General features: G+C 36.6%; 1 protein-coding gene across 1 annotated transcript in view; it reads left to right on the forward strand.

The window, feature by feature from the left end:
- The window catches only part of FAM169A (family with sequence similarity 169 member A), a 60,302-nt gene that overhangs the window by 22,141 nt on the left and 12,350 nt on the right, over positions 1 to 25,811 (forward strand). Inside the window, exons 6-8 of the mRNA XM_007461608.1 lie at positions 18,075 to 18,254; positions 22,994 to 23,122; positions 23,638 to 23,750. Coding sequence (XP_007461670.1) covers positions 18,075 to 18,254; positions 22,994 to 23,122; positions 23,638 to 23,750 — 422 coding nt within the window. The remainder of the gene's footprint in view (positions 1 to 18,074; positions 18,255 to 22,993; positions 23,123 to 23,637; positions 23,751 to 25,811) is intronic.

Below are 25,811 nucleotides of genomic sequence, written 5' to 3' on the forward strand. Positions count from 1 at the left end.
TCCTGCTGCTATCACTATTACTGGCTCGTTTTAAATCCCGTCTACCTGTGGACCAAATGCATATCCTTTTTCTTCTAGTGTAGCTGATTCAGCCTGATATAGTAAAGCAGCTAAAGCAAAGTACTTTAATATAGTTAGAGAATCCAAACAGCTTTGAAATAGTCAATCTTGTAAAGTTTTTATTTCTGACCCTAAGACCCAACTATACCCTTTTCCTGAAAGACTAGTGCAGCTTCATCTTGCTTTACCTGTTTTCCTGTTCATTCAGTTCCCTAGAGCTACTGGAGCCAGAAAAATCAAACCTGCTTACTCCATGTACACATATACCCCACACCTTACAACCACTACACAACAAAGGCAGCCTTGTTCTGTACCTTGGCCAAAAGACCTTTCACAGAGAGTACTCACATTATTTTTCTGTCTTTTTAATATTTCACACTTGCCAAATTTAGCTCTTGTGGTCAGATGCAGTCTAAAGATAATACCAAATTTCCTGCTAATTTGAAGGACAGTTGTGACTAATACCTTAATAGTATAATTAGTACACATTTATGATGAGAACATCAGTCATGATGAGTATGATGAGTACATATAGTCAGTAAAAGGAAGGTCACTTTTTCTCAATAAAAAACCTGTGATCTATAGTTTTAAATGTTTTTGCTGTTTAGTAAATACTTTAACTCTCCCTTAATATGCTATTTTATTCTTATATAAATTTGAAGTAGAACCAATAATTTATGCAACTCCAGGAAGATATCATCATACAGAGGCAGAATAATAATGTTTGTTAAATGGAAGCTTAGTGCTGCATTGCATAAAAGGCATCACTTTATTGTTTTTAAAATGTTTTCATAAGTTTGGGGCTGGAATATGGTTTAATTACTTTATGCTTTATTTTATACAAGTAATTCCTATGGAATTGGAGGCTTTTTGCTGCTCACGCTGGCTGCAGCGGGGTTTCCTACTTGAAAGTAGCTCTTAGACGTTTGAAGTACGTAAGAGTTTATGCTTTCTCATTTAGAGCATCTGTAGATGAAAGACATACAGTTAAGAAAGGACATAGTGTTCCCCCCTCAGTATATCTGATCAGTATTTGATTCCAGGCATTGGCTCCTCTTTGTTTTCTGTGTTTTGGGGACTCCTCCACTCCTTTGGGACCTGGCTTCTATTTTTACTTTTTCTGTTAGTCAACTCAGTTTTATATGCTGGAGCTTCCAAGTACTACTTGTCTACCCCTTTTAGCACCTTCCATACTTCTCTACTAATCACCTTACTTCCCTACTATTTATTTCAGTGTTTTCCTGCTTTAAGCTCTGGCTCTCATCTGCCAGAGAACAGTGACATTAGATGTGCTTATGCTAGCCTTTGGATCAGTAACCATCTAATTCAGTTTGGCAGTGATTTTTCTACAAAGGAAACCCAAACATAAAATAATTTGAAAATAATTGTCCAAAACAAATACTGAAACACTTTGTGATAGAAGTATTCCTAATTTACATATCAGGAAAAAACTGTACCAGTAGCAAAAAGATAAAATCTTTATTAAATATATTTGTAGTTGAATAAGAGCCTTATGATATCACTTATTATTTATGATTTTTTTTTTTTTTTTTTTTTTGGGGTACATGGGTCTCTCACTGTTGTGGCCCCTCCCGTTGCAGAGCACAGGCTCCAGACGCGCAGGCTCAGCTCACGGGCCCAGCCGCTCTGTGGCATGTGGGATCTTCCCGGACCGGGGCATGAACCCATGTCCCCTGCATCGGCAGGCAGACTCTCAACCACTGCACCACCAGGGAAGCCCTATTTATGATTTTTAAAAATAAAATAGCAAATCAGTGTATAGGGATATTAGTTGGAACATAAAAATAGCCTTGATATATAAGAGGGGACTTTGTTTATGAGGTCAAATCCTATTATAGTATAATGAAATTCAAGAAAGTATATAAATTTTTTTTTTGCCCGAAATAAAGAGATTACTATGAGGGATGTATAGTTTGTTTGTTTCTTGGGTTAGGTAGGTTAGGTAGGTGTCAGATCATTAAAAATAGTTTTTAACAGTAGGTCATTGTGTAATATCTGGTACATAACTCTAAAGGGAACTTGCAGAATTGAGTAGCATCACTATAATAAGATTTTCTGGTCCCTTCTATGGTTATTAAGCATTTTAATCTATAAAAATAAAAAATAGGAACAGGATTAATGCTGAACCTTGTCACATTCTGGTAGTAAGTAATATTTGTTCATGGACTCATACACTGGAAAAAAAAAAAAAGGTAAGCTCCATGTATTTCGTTGAGATGTATTTTCAATAAAACTTTATTCTTTGCTGAATAATTAGTTTTCCCAATGTATAATAGTTTTCCAAATGTATAATATACTTGTGTTTTGATCCATCATATACTAATATTAATTATAATGATAACTCAGAATTTCTTTTGAATTGATACTTAGAATCTTATGGTCACAAGAAACTTAAAAACTTAAAACTTAAAAAATGTATATTTTTATATACAGATATATATATCTCTTCTTTGCAGAGAAGAATGATTAATCAATATATAATCCTAGTATAAAAATATATTACATTAGGGTAATAGTCTGTAGTATAAATATAATAGAAATAGAAGGTCAGGGGTGGGGAAGGAACAATGTAAGCTTTTTGAGTGTTAAGAGTGGTTAGTTCAATAGTAAAGGAACAGGTTGTTCAATGGATGATGACAGTTATCAAATTAAATTGATAATAGTTTTTAGGGTCCATTTGATGCATTTAAAAGAGTAGTGATATAGTTTTTTTCTTTAATCAATATTGTTTAATTGAAAAGGGAAACATAGTAAATTTACATAGCAAATCCTGGCAGACACCATGTTAACTAATAGATCATGGTTAACAAAACCAGCAATGAGACACATCACCATCAGAGACCCCAATTTATGATGTAGTGAGAAGGACATAACGTCATTTCTGAGATATTTTTGTCCAAAACGCATAACCTCAATTTTATCATGAGAAAACATTAGACAAAGCCAAATTGAAGGTTATTTTACAAAATAACTGATCAGTAACCTCCAAAAGTATCAAGATCATGAAAGACAGGGAAAGGTGGAGGAATTATCAAAGATCAGAGTTGGGACATTAAACTAAATACCATATGGAATCTTTGATTGGATTCTGAAACAGAAAAATTAGTAGAAAAACTGGCAGAGTTTGAATAAGGCCTGTAGTTTAGCTAATAGTATTTTATCAATGTTGATTTTCTGGTTTTGATAATAGTACTCTGGCTATGTAAGATGTTAACATTAGGGGAATCTGGGTGAAGGGTATGTGGGAACTCCTTGTATATTTTTCCAACTTTTCTGTAAGTCTAAAGTTATTTTTATAATAAATAGTTGTTAAAAAGTTAATGTTATGTTAGAAATTACATTCTTTGTAATTATTGAAACTTAAGATGGAAATTTTAGATGTTACCAAAATATGTGACTACATGCCATGTATTTCAATATTATTTAATGGTTACATGAGCAAAAAAGTACCCTTTGAGGAATTTGACTGGGCCAAGAGAAAAAATATTCTAAAAATACCAGTATAAATGGTTCCCCTGGGAAAGGTCCCAGTCATTGTCAGCAATCCCCACCTCGCACACTGATCAACTTTTTAATGTCTCGTTCTTTCTTTTTTTTAATATTCATTTATTTATTTGGCTGAGTCAGGTCTTAGTTGCAGCACATGGGATCTTTGTTGCAGCACGTGGGATCTTTCGTTGCAGTGCACGGGCTTCTCTAGTTGTGACGTGCAGGCTCAGTAGTTGCAGCACACAGGCTCTCTACTTGTGGTGTGTGGGCTCAGCAGTTGTGGCGTGCGGGCTCTCTAGTTGTGGTGTGCAGTCCCAGTAGTTGTGGTGCACGGGCTCAGTAGTTGCGGCACTTGGGCTGTCTAGTATGGTGCAGAGGCTCAGTAGTTGCAGCACATGGGCTCTCTAGTTGTGGTGCATGGGCTCAGTAGTTGTGGTGTGCAGACTTAGTTGCCCTGTAGTATGTGGGATCTTAGTTCCCCAACTGGGGATCGAATGCGTATCGCCTGCATTGGAAGGTGGATTCTTAACCACTGGACCATCAGGGAAGTCTCTAATGTTTCATTCTTAACTATGAACAAATAGCTTAGTTAGGAAAAGTCACTGTTATGAAAGATGGAGATCAAAACCAAAAAAGAATAAAAGCAATTTGGAAGAGACAGACAATGCAGAAACAAACAAAACAACTCAATATTTGTGGAACGTAAGAGTAGTTAGTACATTCATAAATGGGAACAAGATATATTAAAAGAATGTCCATAGAGCTCTTGGAAATTAAAAACTCAGTATAAGGGAGATAAAGTTGATGTTGATTAGAAAGGAGAGCAACCATAACAACAACAAACCCTAAATGATGGAAAATAGGAAAGAAAAGATAAAATTAGAGGAACAGTCTGCATAATAGATGTTTCAGAAGGAGAGAACAGAGAAACTGGAAGGGAAGAAATCACCAATGAAGTAGTTCAAGAAAAGTCTCAGAATTACAGAACATGTATTTCCAAGTTATAAAGGCCCATTGAACATCCATCGCAATGAATGAATTAAAATAGGCCCATGCTGAGGTAGATGGTTGCAAAATTACGGAACATCTGGGATAGAGAAAAGATTCTGTAATCCTCTACAGAGTGAGAGGGGGCATTTATACAAAGGGTCAAGAATCATAATGATTAGATTTCTCAAAAGCAGCACTGCACTGAACACTAGAAGTGGAACAATGCCTTTAAGATACTGGGAGAAAGTGATTTCCAATATAATTCTATGCCCAAATAATGAATGAAGTATGAGAGTAACAGAAGGAAATTTCTGCATGGTTAATTTAAAAAAAAAATTTTTTTTTTTTTTTACCTCTCATGCATCATTTTTCAGGAAGCTAACAGAGTTTATGCTCTACTAAAATAAGGAAGTAAGTCAGGAAAGAATGATACCAGATCAGGAAACTAAGGAGAGAAATATCCCTACATCACAGCTGTTTGATAGTTCTGAGGCTGCTCTGTCCAGACTGGTAGCCACTAGCTTTATGTGACTATTTAAATGAAAATTAATTAAAATGAAATAAAATTTAAAATTCAGTTTCTCAGTCATAGTAGCCACTATGTAAGTGTTCAGTAGCCACATTTGGCTAGTGGCTACCACATTGAACAGAAGAGATATAGAACATTTCCATCAATGCAGAAAGTTCTTTTGGACAGCACTTTTCTAGAGATTGACTAATCTAGATTGTAGTAAGTCAGAAAGCTCTGGGTCATTGATTCAAGAATATGGAATACCTGATGTGTTTGCATTTACCAAGATAAGTGTTACAGTTGTGGGAGACTTTGGGGGATAAGTTAGAGGTAAATACTAAATAATGAGTGATAAACCATTATTAAGGCAAATCAAAAAGCAGTGCAGGAAAAGGAAAACAATCATGGTATGCTGCATGGCTCATTTATCAAAAATGTGTGTGTGTGTGTGTGTGTGTGTGTGTGTGTAATATAAATGCTGAGAATTGACCTAGGCAAAATTATAAATTACTGTATTGGGGTAATAGGGCAGGGCATGTGTAGGAAGTATGGTGATGGTGTATTGGGAGTAGGGTATGTACATGTATATAAAAGCTAAATTCTCATCTTCCATACTGGGAAGCCAGTTGATTATGCCTAAAATGGAAAAAGCAAGAAGTGGTAAGTTACTTAGAGTTACGGGCGTAAATACCGAAAAAGACCAAAGTGTGTGTTTCTGGGGGATGGAAAGTGTGTTTGTATGTGTGGATCAGGGAGGCAGTCACGGGACGGTTTTTTTCCCAACAAATCTTAGAGGACTGTTGTACGCTAACAATGTACATGTAAAACTTTGATTAAAAGTAAGAAGTGAACATGATCAGAGAAGGAACTATTCCCAGAGTCTAATCAGTGTCTACTGCAAAACTAGATGAAGTTTATAAATCCTCACAGGGCCTATGATGATCACGTCCCCCTGTTAAAAGGGCTGTGCTAACTGGAAAACTGCTAAGGAAGAAAATCTCGTACAGGTATGAAAAATAAGAAAACCACTTGTTAATTCAGTGGAAGTTCTGTTAACTGTCCTATGTCAAGAAATACAGAAGATATAAATGTGTATAAATCAGATATCACATTTTAGTTTAGACAAGCTGAGAAAAAAACAAAATGGAGGACATTATCATTAGGTGCTATTTTGGATTTTTTTTTTTTTTTTTTTTTGGGGTACCCAGGCCTCTCACTGTTGTGGCCTCTCCCGTTGCAGAGCACAGGCTCCGGACGCACAGGCTCAGCGGCCATGGCTCACGGGCCCGGCCGCTCCACGGTGTGTGGGATCCTCCTGGACCAGGGCACGAACCCGTGTCCCATGCATCTGCAGGCGGTCTCTCGACCACTGCGCCACCAGGGAAGCCCTGGAAATATTATTTGGCCTCAACTGTGAATCACCTTGATCCAGTTTGAAGACTCATGTTTTGGAAAAGCACAAGAACCGTATGGGAGAAGCAGAATCTAATCAACAACTACTTTAAAATCAGTTTTGTTGATTCACTTCTAAAGGGAATTATGATCAATACCAGGAGACATAGTTTTGGTTTTTGTAATTTCCATTTGAAATAATTTATAGTGGAAGCATTCTTTCCTCTCTTCATTTGCTAGTTAGCTTTCCTTATGACTTTCCAACCTTTTTACTGAGAGCTATAGCTATGATCTTACCTCCTCTTTTGGGCAGATCACTCACTTTCTGTTCACTGAAATTCAGATATCTGGCCCTTCTGTTTTAAGATTATTTAAGGAATAACAAAACGGTGATATAAAATGATAAGTATTGATAATACATATAGCTAAAGGCAAAACATAGTGGAAGTTTGTGTTTGAGAAGGGTTGAGGTTATATTTTAGGGCCTTGAGACTGTCTAGGCTTAATCCTTTTCTTAAGGTGGTGAGCAAAGGCATGAGGGAGTCCCACTGTACTCTGTGGCTGCCTGAAATGTATCATTGGGAAATGAGGTGGGTACTTTGTTTTCAGGTCAAGTTTTAGACATCTTAAAAAGCATATACTTCCCAATAAGGTTTCTGTTTATTGGGGAGGTAGGGCTGATTCCATTCTCAGTAGAGACACAAAGATGACTGGTCATGGGGTGAGCCTTCAAAGCACCAAAAACCTAGTGGATGAGACAGAAAACTAGTTACCTAATCAAAATTCAGTTTGATAAGTACTGTATTTGAGGTATCAACAGTAGTAGTCATGGAAGAATGGGGCAGTTAATTTTGCCTGGAGGAAGGTGTCACTGAGAAAGAGATATTTAAAAGTGGCTTTGAAGGATAAGTAGGATGTCACTAGGCAGAGAAGGGGAAAGAAAAGGAAAATTCTTAGTAAACAGGTGAATGGAATATAAATGTGAAAGAAGGAACAGAATCATGAAAGTTCAAAGTGTATTTATAACACCACCTTGAGCAAGCTGGTGGGACTAAAAGGATTGTAGGGTGGGGAGAGGTAAAGATGGAGGTCCCCTTGTGAAGGTTCTTAAATGCCATACTCAACATTGGAACTTCATCTTATTGGCACGAAGTGATCAAAGAATTTTATTTAGGGGCATCATGGTTAAATATTTTAGGGAGATAATTTTTGTAGCACTTGGTGATTGATAAAGAAATTGTGTTCTGAAGTCAGGGACTTCGATTAAAAGAGCTATTTCAGTCATCCAGGTGAAGGAAGGACCAATGCTAGGAAAGAGGCAATAGGGATAAAGAAGGAAACAGATTTGAGGGAGATTTCTGGATGGACAGAGTGAGGTGACTGCAGTGCGTGTATGTGGGAAGGGGAGGGGAGGAACCAGTGATGAATCTTGAGGGTTTTGACTCAGGTGCCTAGGTGGGAAGCTGTTAACTAAAATTGGGAATATACGAGCAGTGGATTTGGTAATACTTGAGTTCAGTTTTGATATGTAAAGTTCAGTGTCCCTATGGGACATATAAGTAGAGATACATAGTTAGAAATGTAAGGTGGACCACATGGGGGAGATGTGGATAATTGTGTGGGCCACAGAAGTTAGTGTAATCTTAAAATGTGAATGAGGTCAGTCAAAACTATTGTATAACATGAGTATGTGTATTTGTGAATATTGGTGTTAGGCTATAAGTTACTGAAAATAGCCTGAGATAAGCAAACATAACTGTGAAAGGAGTCTGCCAGCAAAAGGTACTATCTGCTGAGATGCAAAGTTGATTTACTGAAAGTTGAAAAGGAAATGTTAATCTACTGGGAGAAAAGAGAAAGCAGAAAGTTAGCTGAGGCTGCTAGCTGTCTACCAAATATTTGTGCTTCCTCTTCTGTATTCTTGTCATTGGCCAGCAACTGTCCGGTCAGGGATTATGTTTTTCAGTTGCTTTCACAAGTAGGTGGGGCTGTGTGACCAATTCTTCCCATGGTAATGAGAGAAGTGATATGTATGACATCAGAGCAGAGTGGTTAAGGTGCATTCCTTTTCCTCATCTGTCTGCTAAATGCAAAAGATTCTGAAGAGCTAGGGGATGGAGAAGCCACAAGATAGCAGGAACGTGAGTTCCTGTGTTACTGTGAGGGCCCCCAGTGAACCGTGCTTCCAGTATTTATGTCCTTGTGTAGCCTGCTTGAATCTGTTGGCCCTGTGACTTGCTTTAACTAGTAGACTGCAGCACAAGTGACACTGTTCTAAACCTTAAGAAGCCTGGTAGTTTCCACTTTGGTACTCTTAGAGACTAGTCACCATGGAAGAAACACACCTACCTTAAGACTGCCATGTGGTAAGGAAGCTCAAGCAACTACATTGAACTGAGGTGCCCAGCTGGCAAGGCCAGCTGCAATTCCAGTCAGCAGCCGGCTAGCTACCGCTGTGGGAGTGAAGCCATTTGGACCTTTAGCTGTGCCAGTGGCCCATCTGATACCATATGAGAGTTGTGATAAATAGTGAAATAATAAATTTTGTTTTAAGCCAGTACATTTTGGGCTGGTTTGTTAGGCAACAATAGGTAACTGAAAAAGTTCTTGGTTGATTGTGAGTCAGAAAGCCGTCCACTACCCAGCAACAACTATGTGGGGCTATTACTTAAACAAAAATAGAACTTTTTAATGTTAAGCTTTCCAGATTTGGTTTGTTATAACAGCTAATGTTATGTTAACCAATTTATAAAGCATGAAGACTGTAATGAGAGTACTTGCCTAGTGGTGTGTGACAAGATCTGTCCTGTAAAGATAATCACATTATTTGTTTAGAATTCACTTTATGTTGTGTTCTCTGGAGACAGTCACACATTGATGGCTTTATGAAGGTTTTATGAAGGTCAGGAAAGACACATTACTGGTTGGACAAAGAAGAAATGGTAATTCCATGAAAAGAGAGAGTCAATCAGTTGTAGCAGAATAGCTGTTCCTGAATGTGATGCATAGATCCTGAATGGTACTGTTGAAATTTATTCATTTGTTCAAAAGTTATTTTTTGTGCCATATTGATAGGGAAGGAGAGGGAAAGGGGAGGAGGGTGAATAGGAGAAGGAGCAAGATGGAGAAGTTGAGAGATAGTAATACAATTTTTGTAAGTAAACTGTCATCACAGAACCTACATTTAATAGGAGGAGATAGCAATGAATAAACAAATAGGCGATATGCTCTCAGGTCTGTGAAGAAAAAGTAGATTAAAAGAATAGAGAGTGTGTGTTGGGGGGTACTGTCTTAAATAGAGCGGTCGGGGAAGCACCTCTGAAGGAAGTGAGGGAATGATGAGATATGTGAAGTTTCAAGAGAAGAGGTATTCAGGCAAAGAACTGAAAGGCAAAGGCCATGAGGCAGAAGAAAGTTCAGCATGTTTCAGAAAGAACAAGAAGGCCAGTGTGGCCAGAGTAGAGGGAGTGAGTGATATGGGGATGGAGAGAGACTGGCACATATCCTGACACGTCCAGTAGGCCAAGGAAAGAGTCTAAATTTCACTCTGTGGGTGATAGGAATCCAGTGGAGGATTTTAAGCATGGGTGTGACACAATCTGATTGGCCTTTTCAAATAGGTAGCTCTGTTGTGTAGAAAACCAGAAAGAGAGGTGGCAGGGTTAGGAGCTACGTTAGTTAAGAGGCTATTATTGCAGAAAACCCTGGTGAGAGGTGATGGTGACTTGGGCAAGGAAGAAGGGGGTAGAAGTCATCATAATTGAGATAAATTATGAAGTTATTGCTGCAGTGTTTCTGATGGATTGTACATGGCCTATGAAGGAAGAGTCAGGGATGAGATCTCATGTTTTGCTCTGAGCCACTGGTAGAATGGTGATGAGATTTACTGAAAAATCAGTAAACAGGAGGGGAGAAGCAGGTTTGGGGAGTAGATGAAAAATCTAATTATAAATGGTTTATTGGAGTCACATGTATAAATTTTGTTGTTTATTTACATTTTTACAGCTTTATTAAGGTTTATTTATATAGCATACAATTCACACATGTAAAGTATACAATTCAATTTTTTTTAGTATATTCACAGAATTGTACAACTTTCACTGTGACCAATTTTCGATCACTTTCGTCACCACAAAAAAAACCCTGCCCTGTACTCCTTAACAGTCACTCTCCATTCCCTCCCCTCCCTTGGTACCTGGCCCTAGGCGACCACTAATCTGCTTATAGAGTTCTGTCCCTGTAGATTTGCCTATTCTGGACATTTCATGTAAATGAAATCATACAATCAGAATAGTTTTTTGCATCTGACTTCTTTTATTTAGCATACTGTTTTCAGGTTTCATCCATTCTTGAATCAGCACTTCATTCCTTTTTATGGCCAAATAATATTCCCTTGTATGGATATTCTAATATTGTCTTTTATCATTTGATGGACTTTTGAGTTGTTTTTATGATTTTGCCATTGTGAATAATGCTGCTATGAAGATTTGTGTACAGGTTTTTATTTCTCGTGGTTACATACCTAAGAGTGGAATTCCAGGTTCATATGGTAACTCTAAATTTAGCCTTTTGAGGAACTGTCAGACTGTTTTCTAAAGCAACCTCACTGTTTTACATTCCCACCAGCAATGTACTAGGACTGCAGTTTCTCCACATCCTTGCCAATACTTTTTTAAGTGCTTTCAGAGAATATTTAATGACATGGGAAAATAGACTATTTAAGAAAAAGTAAACATGATATAAAGCAATGATTCTTTTTGTTCAGCAAAAGTATGTAGATGCACAGAAAATAGTGAAAAAATAAGCATTTCATTTAAGCATTGCATTGTGAGCCAACACTTATTTTTATCTATGTTCTTTTTTTTTTTTTTTTTGCGGTACGCGGGCCTTTCACTGGTGTGGCCTCTCCCGTTGCGGAGCACAGGCTCCGGACGCGCAGGCTCAGCAGCCGTGGCTCACGGGCCCAGCCGCTCCGCGGCATGTGGGATCTTCCCGGACGGGGGCACGAACCCGTGTCCCCTGCATCGGCAGGCGCACTCTCAACCACTGCGCCACCAGGGAAGCCCTATCTATGTTTTTGACTATAGCCAAACTGTTAGGTGTGAAGTGGCATGGCATTGTCATTTTGATTTGCATTTCCTAAATGGCTAAGGATGTTGAGCATCTTTTCATGTGCGTATTTGCTGTTTATATGTCTTCTTTGGGATGTCTATTCAAATCCTTTGCCCATTTTTTTTTTTGTTTTTTAAATTTTTTTTTTATTTTTATTTATTTATTTGTGCTGTGTTGGGTCTTCGTTTCTGTGCGAGGGCTTTCTCTAGTTGTGGCAAGTGGGGGCCACTCTTCATCGCGGTGCGCGGGCCTCTCACTATCGCGGCCTCTCCCGTTGCGGAGCACAGGCTCCAGACGCGCAGGCTCAGTAGTTGTGGCTCACGGGCCTAGCTGCTCCGTGGCATGTGGGATCTTCCCAGACCAGGGCTCGAACCCATGTCCCCTGCATCGGCAGGCGGACTCTCAACCACTGCGCCACCAGGGAAGCCCCCCTTTGCCCATTTTTAAATCGAGTTGGCCTTTTTAAAAAAAAAATTCCCCCCCCAGCTTTATTGTGGTATAAGTGACATACAAAAACTTGACCATATTTAAAGTTTACAATTTGTTGTATTTTTACTTATTTATACAGCTGTGACACTATCACCACAATCAAGATAATGAACGTATCTGTTACCCCCAGAAGTTTCTTTGTGCCTATTTGTAACCATCCTTCCTTCCCTCTGTTTGACCCCAAGCAAACAGTTATTTGCTGTCTATTATTATATATTAGCCTGCCCTTTCTGGAATTTTATAAAATGGAATCATACAGTATATACATTTTTTTTAGTCTGTGTTCTTTCAGAATAGCTCTTTAGAGATCCATCCTACTATAATTCATATATCATCAAATTCACCCTGAAGTGATTCTTAGTATATTCACAGAGTTGTACAACCATCAATACTGTCTAATTTGAGAACATTTTCATCACCTCAGGAATTTCTGTACCCATTAGCTATCACTCCTCATTTCCTTTACCCTGAAATTCCTGGAAGCCACTAATCTCCTTTCTGTCTAGATTATTTATCTTTAAAAATGTTTTGTAATCTTTATTGTGGTAAGAACACTTAACATAAGATCTACTCTCAACAGATATTTAACTGTAGATTACAACACTGTTGACTATAGGTGTAATGTTATACAGCAGGTCTCTAGAACTTGCCTTACTGAAGCTTTAAACCCATTGATTAACAGCTCCCCAATTCCCCCTCACCCTGCCCTTGGCAACCGTTGTTCTGCTCTCTGCTTCTGTGAGTTTGACTATTTTAAATGCCTCATATAATTGAAATCATGCAGTATTTGTCCTGTGACTGGCTTATTTCACTTAGCATAATGTCCTCAAGGTTGATCCATGTTGTATATTGCAGGATTTACTTTTTTTTTTTTGAGGCTGAATATTATTCTGTTGTACATATATATACCATATTTTTTTTATCCATCATCCATCAGTGGACATTTAGGTTTTACCACATCTTGGCTATTATGAATAGTGCTGCAATGAACACTGGATTGTTAATATCTCTTTGAGATCCTGATTTCAATTATTTTGGATATATACCTGGAAGTGGGATTTCTGGATCATGTGGTAGTTCTATTTTTAATATTTTAAGGAGCCTCTACAGTTTTTCGTAGTGGCTGCACCATTTTGCATTCCCATTAACAGTATACAAAGGTTCCAGTTTTCCATATCTTTGCCAGCATTTGTTGTCTTCATTGTTTTTGTTTTTTTGATAATAGCAATCCTGACAGGTATGAGGTGATACCTCATTTGATTTGCCATTTCCCTGATGATTCGTAACATTGAACATTTTTTATATACCTGTTGGCCATTTGTATGTCTTTGGAGAAATGTGTATTAAATCCTTAACCCTTTTTTTTTTTTTTTTTTATTTGCGGTCCGTGGGCCTCTCACTGTTGTGGCCTCTCCCGTTGCGGAGCACAGGCTCAGCGGCCATGGCTCGCGGGCCCAGCCGCTCCGCGGCACGTGGGATCTTCCCAGACCAGGGCACGAACCCGTGTCCCCTGCATCGGCGGGTGGACTCTCAACCACTGCGCCACCAGGGAAGCCCTTCAACCCATTTTTAAATTGGGTTTTGTGTTTTTATTATTGAGTTGTAAGCATTTTTCGTACATTCTAGATACAAGTCCCTTATCAGAAATATAATTTGAAAGTATTTTCTCTCATCTTTTGGGTTGTCTTTTTACTTTCTTGATGGTATCCTTTGAACACTAGTTTTGATAAAATCCAATTATCTTCTTTTTACGTGTCACTTTTGCTTTTGGTGGTGTAGCGCTTTTGGTGGTGTAGCTAAGAAGGTTTTTCCTACCCCAAGGTGATGAAGATTTACTTCTAAGTTTTCTTCTAAGATTTTATAGTTTTAGTACTTAAAGTTATGATCCATTTGCAGTTAATTTTTGTATATGGTCTGAGGAAAGGGGGAAGGGTCCAACATCATTTTTTTGCATATAGGGATATCCAGTTGTCCCAGCACCATTCATTTAAAAAGACTATTCTGTTCCCATAGAAATGCCTTGGGACTCCTGTTGAAAATCAGTTGACCATAAATAAGAGGTTTCGCTTCTGGAACTTCTATTCTGTTGGTCTCTGTTTATTCTTGTGCCAATATCACACTGGCTTGATTACTGTATGTAGCTTTGTAACTTTTAAAATGGGAAGTGTGAGTCTTCCAAATTTGTTCTTCTTTGTTAAGATTGTTTTGGCTGTTTGTGTTTTTTTTGTATTTCCATATGATTTTTAGGATTACTTTGTCAATTTCTGCAAAAAATCCAGCTGGGATTTTGAACCTATAGGTCCGTTTGGGGAGTATTGACGTCTTAACAATGTTGTCTTCTGAACCATGAACATGGGATGTCTTTCCATTTATTTAAGTGTTCTTTTTTTTTTTTTTAATTTGTTTTTGGCTGCATTGAGTCTCTGTTGCTGTGCCTGAGGTTTCTCTAGTTGCGGCGAGTGGGGGCTACTCTTCATTGCAGTGCGTGGGCTTCTCGTTGTGGTGGCTTCTCTTGTTGTCGGAGCATGGGCTCTAGGCACATGGGCTTCAGTAGTTGTGGTGCACAGGCTCTAGAGCGCAGGCTTCAGTAGTTGTGGCGCATGGGCTTAGTTGCTCTGCGGCCTGTGGGATCTTCCCGGACCAGGGCTCAAACCCGTGTCCCTTGAATTGGCAGGTGGATTCTTAACTACTGTGCCACCAGGGAAGCCCTATTTAAGTGTTCTTTAATTTGTTTTAAATGTTTGTAGTTTTCAGTATACAAGTTTTGTACTTTTGTTATATTTATTCCTAAGAATTTTATTATTTATTGATGCTATTGTAAGTGGAATTGTTTTCTTAATTTCATTTTCAGATTGTTCATTGCTGGTGTATAGAAATACAATTGATTTTTCTTTTTCGGCTGTCCTGTGTGGCATGTGTGTTCCTAGTTCCCTGACGAGGGATCGAACCTGTGCCCCCTGCAGTGGAAGCCTAGGGTCTTAACCACTGGACTGCCAGGGAGGTCCCCAACTGATTTTTGTATAGTGATCTTATATCCTGTAACCTTGCTGAACTTGTAAAAAAAATCAGTTTTGATAATTTTTTAGTGGATTTCTGGGACTTCGCTGGTGATCCAGTAGTTAAGACTTCGTGCTCCCAATGCAGTGGGCCTAGGTTTGATCCCTGGTCAGGGAACTAGATCCTGTATGCCTCAACTAAAAGATTCTGCACTTGGCAACAAAGATCCCACGTGCTGCAACTAAGACCCAGTGCAGCCAAATAAATAAATAAATATTTTTAAAATAATAATAATTTTTTAGTGGTTTTCTTAAGATGAAAATCTTAAGGTCTATATACAAGATCATGTCATTTGTGAATGTGGTTTTACTTCTTTCTTTCCAACCTGGGTGCCTTTAATTTCCCTTTCTTGCCTAATTGCTCTGGCTAGAACCTCCTTACCATGTTGAGTAGAAGTGACGAGGATAAACATTTTTATCTTGTTCCTATCTTAGGGAGAAACATCCAGTCTTTCACCATTAAGTATGATGTTTGTTAGCTGTGGGTTGTTCATAGATCCCTTATCAGGTTGAGGATGTTGAGTATTTTTATCATGAATGTACTGAATTTTGCTTTGTCTTTGGAGATGATCATGTGTTTTTTGTTGTATTTACATTTATATGAGCTCTTCCATTCATCTTGTAGTAAGTCTCATGTATTACAGAAATAAAAGTTTAGTTGTCATGAGCATTTGGATAAATGGTAAGAAGGCTTTAGAGTAGGTGAGATTACTCAGAGAGAGCATGTAGAAAAAGAAGGTGCCCAAAGATGGTACTCTGAGGAATATAAATATTCAAGCTGCCATATGCAATGCTAAATTTAATTTTATTTCAATTAGTAGATTTGTTTTAATGAAAACTTCATCTAAGTTAGGAGGTTGTGGTTTTTACTTTACTAAGTAATTGTGCTATTAACTGCAGCTGTTGATGTGTCTGAAGAATCTCTGGTAACAGGGCAGAGGTTTTCTGCCCTTTATTTGATTGGTTTTTGTATCAGGGTAGAACCTGATACAAATACAAAAATAAGTATTGAAGGTGTAGGCAAAAGAGAATTAGCATGAGTTTTTGAGATGAATATGTACATGGTGAGTAAATGGTAGAACTTTACACTTTGTGAACACTATTAGTTCCATAAATTGACCATTTGAACACTATTAGATGCTGGACTTTACCTTTTCTCTACTTAAAGGAATGTTTGTGTGAAAACAAAAAATTAATTTGTGGGAAATTTACTTCATATAGTTGGTATTCTGAGGCACGCATAATAGTAAATAGCAACAGATCCTCAGATGGTATTGAGAGCTAGATAGTGCTTTCTCTTGTCATTTTTGCTTTGTCCTTTGAATTATTGCTACTTATAAAGTAATGTCTCCTTTGATTTCATTATCACTTCTATCAGTTACTATGAGAAAACCCTGATTTTAAGGCATTAAAACTGATAATGGTCACAGTAGCTTGTGGGTGAGACTACCTGTTAGATTCTTTAAAATTTTATTTATTTATTTTGGCTTTATTGAATATAATTGATAATGTGAAGTTGTATATGTTTAATGTGTACAACTTGATCTGATGTACATTGTGAAATATTCACCAAAATCAAGATAATTAATATATTTATTGCCTCATATGGTTACCATTTTCTTTTTTTTTTTTTCTTGAGGTGCTAACGCTTAAGATCTACCTTTTTAGTAAATTTAAAGTATATAATACAATATTGTTAACTAAATCACTATATAAGACATTTTGACCCTTAGCAGTAGCCGAACTGAATGGCAGCAGTTAAGATCTAAGTATGTAGCAATGTGCGTTAACTATTCTGAATTTAAATTAGTTGATAGTCTTAGAGTCTATTGCAAAAAGTTATTGAAGTTCTCCAATTTAATCATAAGTAAGTAATTATTTGGTTGAACTAAAAAAATCCTTGTTATATTGAGTAACTCATCAAATGATATGACTGGTAAAAGTTAATTTGTGAGGTGTTTGTTACCTGAAATTTTGTTTCTTTCTTGAACTACATTATAATTATCCAAAATCATGTGAATAAGGTAACTGAGAATAATAGATGTTTTACTTGAGGCACAAAAAAGTAGAATGTTGACTGATAGCTAACTATGAATTAATACTAAAGTTAATAGAAAGTGGGCCGCCCCACCATGATGCCCTCAACTTATAAACTATCTTAAGATACATTACAGGCGCTTACACATCTATTTGGAGGGTCAAAACCCAAATCAGGTTCTTAAAAGACAAATCAGAATAGCTCTGTAATGTAACAAGGAGAGATATATTTAATTACTACTACAAACATTTCTCCTGTTAAACGTTAAACGTACAAGATATTTTAAAACATATATTCACAGCAGAAAGATTGCTGACTTAGCTATTTCTAAAACAAATGTTTCCATTTAGTCCTAATCCATAGTCCTTAAAAATTTGGAGAACTAATTCACTTCTTTGCCATCATTAAATAGATAACAAATGAGACTGTAATCACTAGGCAAAAAGTAAAGGGAAAAGATGAATATTCACATTACTAAGGTTGGAATTAGATACTTCATGTATTATAATATAAACTATATACAATCACCAAATACTCTTTAAATTGGAAATTTTAATAGTTGATGAGTTTTAAAGTTGTGCAAGTCTATGGACAGTGATATGTATTCTAGTATATAGTTCATCAAATGGTAATAGTTGTTTATCTTGTATGAGATACTGTTGGCAAACGTAAAATAAATAGCTCTTCTCATCATCTCGTATACATTATGATACGTAATAGCTGGAAAACATTTTATATTATAAAACTTATGTGTGTCTTTAACATTTTTCTTTATGTAAGAAAAACTAACCAATTTTAGATTTAACTCATGTTATCTAAATGTATATAAAAAAAAATAAAAAATAAAAAAAAATGTATATACATATGTGGCCTTTTAAATGTGAAAGATTGTTGGATTTCTGTTTTATGACTGCAGGAAGTATATGTGCCTCGTTTCTTACCCAAAGCTACCAACTGCCAGTTCTTGATACAATGTTCGTAAGAAAGAAATATAGAGGCAAAGACTTTGGGCTTCATATGCTGGAGGACTTTGTTGATTCCTTTACAGAAGATGCACTTGGCTTGCGGTATCCACTGACCTCTCTCATGTACATAGGTAATTGGATTAAGTTTTTAGAAAGTTAAACTTGTCTCAGTGTCACTTCTGACTTGTTTCTGCAGGATATTTTAAATGTGCGTATATCAATATTAAGTAAATTATGTTCCTTGGCTCTCTAGGGCTTAATTTTGCAAATGTGCCCTTACCTCCACATAAATGGCATTTTGGGGGTGTGGTAACTTTTTTTAAAAGTTGAAATATAATTCACATACCATAAAATTCACCCTCTTAAAGTGTACAATTCAGTGGTTTTTTATTATATTCACAACTATGCAACCATAACCACTGTCTTTAATTCCATGACGTTCTCATCACACCAAAAAGAAATTAGCTGTCACTCTTCTATTCCCCTATTCCTTTATCCCCTAGCTGTCACTCTTCTATTCCCCCATTCCTTTATCCCCTAGCAATCAACCACTAATCTATTTTCTGTGTTTATGGATTTACCTGTTCTGGACATTTCATATGAATGGAATTGTATGATATAATTATATTGTAAGCCTTTGTGTCTAGCTTCTTTCATTTTGCATAAATGTTTTCAAGGTTCATCCATGTTGTAGCATGAATAAGTGCTTCATTTTCCTCTTTTAATGGCTGAAGAATATTCCCTTGTGTGGATATGCCACATTTTGTTTATCCACCATCAGTTGATGGACTTTAGGATTGTTTCCACTTTTTAGATATTACTAATAGTGTTACTTTGAACATTTGTGTAGCTTTTGTGTGGACATTACTCTGGTGTATATACCTAGGCGTGGATGAAATTGCTTGGTCATAACCTTTTGAGGAACTGCCAAACTGTTTCCCAAAGCAACCGCACCATTTTATGTTCTCATAAACATTGTATGAGAGTTGCAGTTTCTCCATATCCTCGCCAACACTCATTATTATTTGTCTTTTTTTTTTTTGTGGTACACGGGCCTCTCACTGTTGTGGCCTCTCCTGTAGCAGAGCACAGGCTCCGGACGCGCAGGCTCAGCGGCCATGGCTCACGGGCCCAGCCGCTCCGTGGCATGTGGGATCTTCCCAGACCGGGGCACGAACCCGTGTCCCCTGCATTGGCAGGCTCTCAACCACTGTGCCACCAGGGAAGCCCTATTTGTCTTTTTTATTAGAGCCATCTCAGTGGATGTGGAGTAGCATCTCATTGTAGTTTTGATTTGCATTCGATGTTGAGCATCTTTTCATGTGCTTATTGGTCATTTATGTACCTCCTTTGGAAAAATGTCTATTTAGATCCTTTAACCATTCTTTCTTTGGGTTATTTGTCTGTGGTGGCTTTTTAAATTAAAAAAAAAAAAGAAATTTCAGATATACAAAAAAATATAAAGAATAAGGTAACAAATACTCATGTATCATCCAGCATGTACCATCCATGAGAAGTGGATCATTGCCAATAAAAGTTGAACTTCTGTCCTATCCAATTAGCTTACTCCCTTCCCTGAAATAAGCACTATACTCAATTTGACATTTATTTTCCCCATGCATTTCTTAGACTTTTAATACATATGTATACATCCTCCAACAATGTCAGGTTGTTTTACGTATTTAAAAAGTTTAGGGGATTCCATGGCAGTCCAGTAGTTAGGACTTTGTGCTTTCACTAACGAGGGCCTGGGGTTCAGTCCCTGGTTGGGGAACTAAGATCACACAAGCTGCGCAGTGCAGCAAAAAAAGTAAAAAATTTTATATAAATAATATGTACTGTATGAATTCTTCTGTAGTTTGCTTTTTCTATTCATCTTTATCATTATGAGCTTCATTCCTGTGGATTCATGTAGCTCTATTTATTCTTTTTTAATGCTGTTTAGTATTTCATTGTGTGGATATATTGTGTTGTGGTGTTTTTAAAGCAATTAGTGGATTTATGTTTGCATTTGTGTAAAGTCCATAGCACTACTCTTTTCTTAATGAAGTAATATTTAACCTGGAAAGTAATTTATTAGAAAACTTTTATAAAATATAATTTACCATTGATTTTAACCTAACATCAGATATTTATTTCCACTGAAAAAATATTTTTGTTCTAAGTTTCTTTCCCCCCTTTTAATACCAAAAATCCATAAAACAAGAGCCAAGTGTTGCATGTCCATCTTGAATCACAGTTTCTGTCTAGACCCATACATGAGAATGGAATGAACCCTGTATACCCTTGGATAATATGAAAATGGATTTTCCTCTTAAAGTCTAATTATTGCTTTATTAAATTTGGGGAGGAATGCAAACACATCTACTGCAGGCAGACTCTCTTATTACCCTTTTTTAGGATTCTCGTGATAAATAAATTGAATACCAAATGAATTATAGGTGCTTATGTATTATGTAAGGTATCCTCTGCTATTTTAGTTATTTTATTTCAGGCAAAGGACTCGTTGTGGCCTGTTGGTTTTCTCCAGCTTTTCCCTTCCTAATAAGTATAGGAACTACAACCAGAAAACATGAGAAATATTGTCAAATATGTGGGGAAAAAGTGAGCAAATGGTATCCTTGTGTCCACATAGTGTCCAGATTAACAAATGTTCAGATTTTGCCATATTTGTTTTCATTTATTTTTTGGGAGACCTGAACAAAACGTAGATACAGTTGATGTTCTCTTTGGACCCCTCCCTAGTCCCATTCCCCTTTCTTGTTTCCTCCCCAGAGATATTTGTGTTCCTCAAGTTGATGTATATCCTTCCTGCCCATGTTTTCACACATAAGTCTATGTCTATAAACACTATAAAGCATTATTTCTTGTGCTTTTTTATTTTAAGAAATTTAAAGTTTTTAAAACTAATAATTTTAGATTTATTTTGTATATATTCTTACTTAAATGGTTACTTTTGATTTTCACACTTCCCAAAATATAATTTAAATAGCACTGAAGTTCCCCTCATTTGCCCTATTAGAGGTGTTTCCCGGAAACTGGGTTCGCCTCTTGGTGATTGTTGAGCCAGAAGACACACCAAGCCGTAGAGTGGGAGAACTTACCACCTGCAGTAAGTAAGGAGAACACCGGGGATCTTTCCCAGAGCAGTGTCTCCTCAACAGTTTTTGGTCATAAAATATACATAACATAATATTTATCATTTTAACCATTTGTAGGGGTGCAATTCAGTGGCATTAACTACATTCCCAATACTGTGTCCCCATCATCACTGTCTATACCCAAAACTTTTTCATCATCCCCAATCTAAACTCTGTCCCCTTCAATAATCCCCCTTCTCCTCTCCCCTCATTCTCTTCTTTTCTGCTGTCTGTCATGAGTTTGCTTATTCTAGGTACCTCACATAAGTGGATTCATACAATATTTGCCCTTCTGTGCCCTATTTCACATAGCATAATGTGTAAGTTCCGTCCTTTTTGTAGCATATATCAAAATTTCATTCCTTCTTATGGCTGAGTAGATTTTTATTGTGTGAATAGGTGACATTTCGTTTATCCGTTTATCTGTTGATGGATGCTTGGGTTGTTTCTACCTTTCTGTGTTTCTATGAATAATGGTGCTGTGGACATGGGTGTGCAGATGTCTGAGTCCCTGCTTCCAGTTCTTTTGGATATAAACCTAAGAGTGGAATTGCTGGGTTATAATTCTGTGTTTAACTTTTTGAAGAATTGTCAAACCATTTTCCACAGAGGCTGTATCATTTTTTAAATTATTTTATTATTTTTTATTTTTTAATTAATTTTTATTGGAGTATAGTTGATTTACAATGTTGTGTTCATTTCTGCTGTACAGCAAAGTGAGTCAGTTATACATATACTCACTCTTTTTTAGATTGTTTTCCCCATTTAGGTCATTACAGAGTACTGAGTAGAGTTCTCTGTGCTATACAGTATGTTCTTATTATCTATTTTATATATAGTAGTGTACACTACCCAGTCTCCCAGTTTATCCGACCCCCCACCCCTTTCCCCCTTGGTAACCATAAGTTTGTTGTCTACATCTGTGACTCTATTTCTGTTCTGTAAATAAGTTCATTTGTACCTGTTTTTAGATTCCACATATAAGCGGTATCATATGATGTCTTTCTCTGTCTTCACTCAGTAACGATCTCTACGTCCATGTCACTTTAAATGGCAGTATTTTGGTTTTTTTAGATGCTGCATCATTTTGTTTAATGTGTTTTTAAACTTATAAAATGACATCCTTTTGTAGGTAATATTGACTTGTTTTTTTACTGACTTTATTTTTAGATTTATCAACGTTGATTATATGTAGTTGTAGTTTATTGGTTGTAGTTGCTGTATAGTATTTTATTGTATACATAATTTATTCATATATCCCCTAATGATGGGCACCGAGGTTGTACCCCCTAAAACAGTCCTGTAATGATCATTATAGATGCCTTCTTCTGCATATGTGTAAGTCATTACAGTGTATACCTAGAAGTAGAATTGGATCATAAAATATTTTTCTTCAACTTGCCTAAGCACTTTAAAATTGTTCTCACACCAGCAGTGTGGGAGTTTCCATTTCCCTTATTTTTCTGATGCTTGTTATTATCTGATGGGTGTGAAAATGGAATCTTGCTGTTTCATCTTATATTTCCTTCACAGCTGGTGAGGTTTATCATCTTTATCTTTGTTTATTCATAAATGAGACTGCTGTATAATTTTCTTGAGTTTCCTTGGTGTTTTTGGTATCAAAGTTATGCTAGCCCCATTAAGTGACTTGGGCGGCTTACTTTCCATCTTCTGTTTGCCCAAACATTTGACTTTGGGGATTTCTAGAAAACTTTCTATGTGTTTTTCAGCTTGCAACCAGTACTTTGAAAAATATCCAGGAGACCATGAACTGCTTTGGGAAGTTGAAGGTGTTGGACACTGGTACCAGAGAATACCAATCACCAGAGCATTACAAAGAGAAACATTTAAAATTACGGGTAAAAATGTTTTCAGTTTGAACACAAGTCCAGCTTAAAAAAGCAGTGCCTAATTATGGTTGTGTCTTATAGTCCAGAGTAGTGGTGTATTGTAATGTGATCTCTCTAGTAACAGACCTCCTTTTCTAAACTTTGAATTTTTGTTATATGTAAACATTTGAGTCACTAATAGTCAGAGGACCTAGAGTAGTCCAGTAGAATGTAGCCCAGTAGTCCAGTAGGAATTGGTGGATAAGAAATAAACGCAGTTTACTCAAACAGCATAGAATAGGCATCAGTGGATCAAAGGTAGTACCCAGTTTCATGCATCTCCCCTTGAAGTCACTAAATACAGATAACCGTTTAAGACTCTTTACAATTGCAAGGCTTCATTATAAGATATTGGTGAAGGGGATATCCCACACTTGGATTTTCAACACCCTTCTTTAGGGCTTTGTAAAACTCAGTACAAAGAGTGTTACAATTGAAAGCAGACACTAACTGGTTCACAATTAAAAAAATTCTTTTACACACAGCAGTTTCTCAAAATGAAGCTAAAAGACCTGTGTCTGGAGAATACGGTCTTGGATCTGTTCCAGACTATGAAGCAGGAGCTGAAGACAGTCTGTCTAGTGAGATGCAGCTAACTGTAGGTACACTGTTGTTTACTGTAGAAAATAATAATTTTGCTGTTTTTAAAAAACATGTTCAGCTAATACTAATATTTAACTTTTTTAATGTTGTTCATTCAACAGACTTATGTAACTTCTGTTGTGTTAGTTACTTGGCATTTTCTGTTAGTTGGTTTCTAAGATTTAATTTGAAAAATAATTTGGAATACACAAAATAATATAGAAGAAATTAAAAGCTATAATTCCATTACCTTAGATGTAGCAACTAACATTTTTGTATATGTACTTAATATATATTATGAAACACGTATCTGCATATGTTTCATTTTTATTCTTTTATGCTGCTTCTAACTGCTTTTCTCCATTAACATAATATCGTAAGCATTTTCTATGTCATCACTGTTTTAAATCGTTGTTAAATAGTACACTATTCTATTATATATAAATATCAGCATTTGTTTCCTTAACATTTATACTTAAGTTTTTTGTATTTATAAGTGACCCAGCCATGAATGCATTTATACATGAATCTTTGAGCAAATGTAATTATTTCCTTGCACAGATAAATTTCTAGAAGTGGAATTAGTAGTAGGTCAAAGGTTATGAAGTTATTTTGGGAAGTCTGAGGCTATATGTGTTAGGTCTTTGTAGAATGTAATATACTTTGAAAATACTAGGTAACCTGAAAGTAGAAGGGCAGGTCCCATTACTGAATTCCAGAGGACTTACCAGGTACTTTTCTAGAAACTACTTGATATTATTTAAAATACAGGTTCATTGATGGGATCCTAGAGGTCTATTTTTATGCAGTGTTTTGTTGTGGTGACATTTAATACAGTCATATTTGTTTTGTACACGGGTATCTGAATATATTTTTAGTGAGTGTTGAATATGTCTATGTAAATGCATGTACATTTCAGAGACACAGTGCTTTGGGGAATTATTTGTGCCTTTTTTTTTTTTTTTTTTTTTTGCGGTCCGCCTGCCTCTCACTGTTGTGGCCTCTCCCGTTGCGGAGCACAGGCTCCGGATGCGCAGGCTCAGTGCCTAGCCGCTCCGCGGCATGTGGGATCTTCCTGGACCGGGGCACGAACCCGCGTGCCCTGCATCGGCAGGCAGACTCTCAACCATTGTGCCACCAGGGAAGCCCTATTTGTGCCTCTTTTCTCCTGTCTTAGTTAGCATGAGCGTTGACTATTTTGAGTAAAAGTTTTTTAAAACATTTTTAAGGATAATATAAATAATATTGATACAGTAACTATATATAAGGAGTTCAGTTTTTTGTTTTTTTTTTCTACCTTTGGAATTTCAGACTTCAGAATAAGCCCCAGTTTTATTATACTGCATTCCAAATTCCTCAGATACATTCAAATTCATTTTAGTCCTGGTGAGATATCATAAGAACAGGGAAAGTAGAAAAATCTACTCTTCTTATACATGTGGTGAGAGCAATGATCTACTTTTATATTAAGCCATATAATTTAAAATGTGTCATTTTAATGAGAACATATTAAAATTTCACCATATTATAAGGTTGGCAATATAAATTAGACTTTTTTTCATTTTAGAAATTCATATTCCTTATATTACTTTAATATTTTAATTAATTCAAGGAAAATATTTCTCATATTAAACTATTATCTTTTTTTTTAAATCAGTAGCCACATGGGGAAGTGGTTTTGTTTGTTTATCTTAACTACGTAATTTTTTTTAGCTTTATTGAGGTATAATTGACAAAAATTGTACATATATAAGGTATACACCTTCATGATAAAGATGATAAATGCTTGAATTAAAGCATTGGTAGTACAAAAGAGGGGGCAGTTTTGAGAGATTCTTCAGAGTCAAAATTGACAGGCTTTGTGGTTGATTGAATGAGGGACAAGAAGAAGGCATTACTGCCTCACAGGATTTTGGTTGGAATGGCATACTGAATTGTTATTGCCATTAACCAAGATAGAGGATAATATTGGGAAAATGTAAGATTTCAGTTTGGGACAAGTTGGATGTGAAATTGGTGGAGTATCCGCTGGAGAGAGATTTCACTGGAAATAGAGCTTTGAAAATTGGGGAAAGAG

The sequence above is a fragment of the Lipotes vexillifer genome, unplaced genomic scaffold (assembly GCF_000442215.2).
Source record: "Lipotes vexillifer unplaced genomic scaffold, Lipotes_vexillifer_v1.1 scaffold779, whole genome shotgun sequence".
In the NCBI taxonomy this organism is placed as follows: Eukaryota; Metazoa; Chordata; class Mammalia; order Artiodactyla; family Lipotidae; genus Lipotes; species Lipotes vexillifer.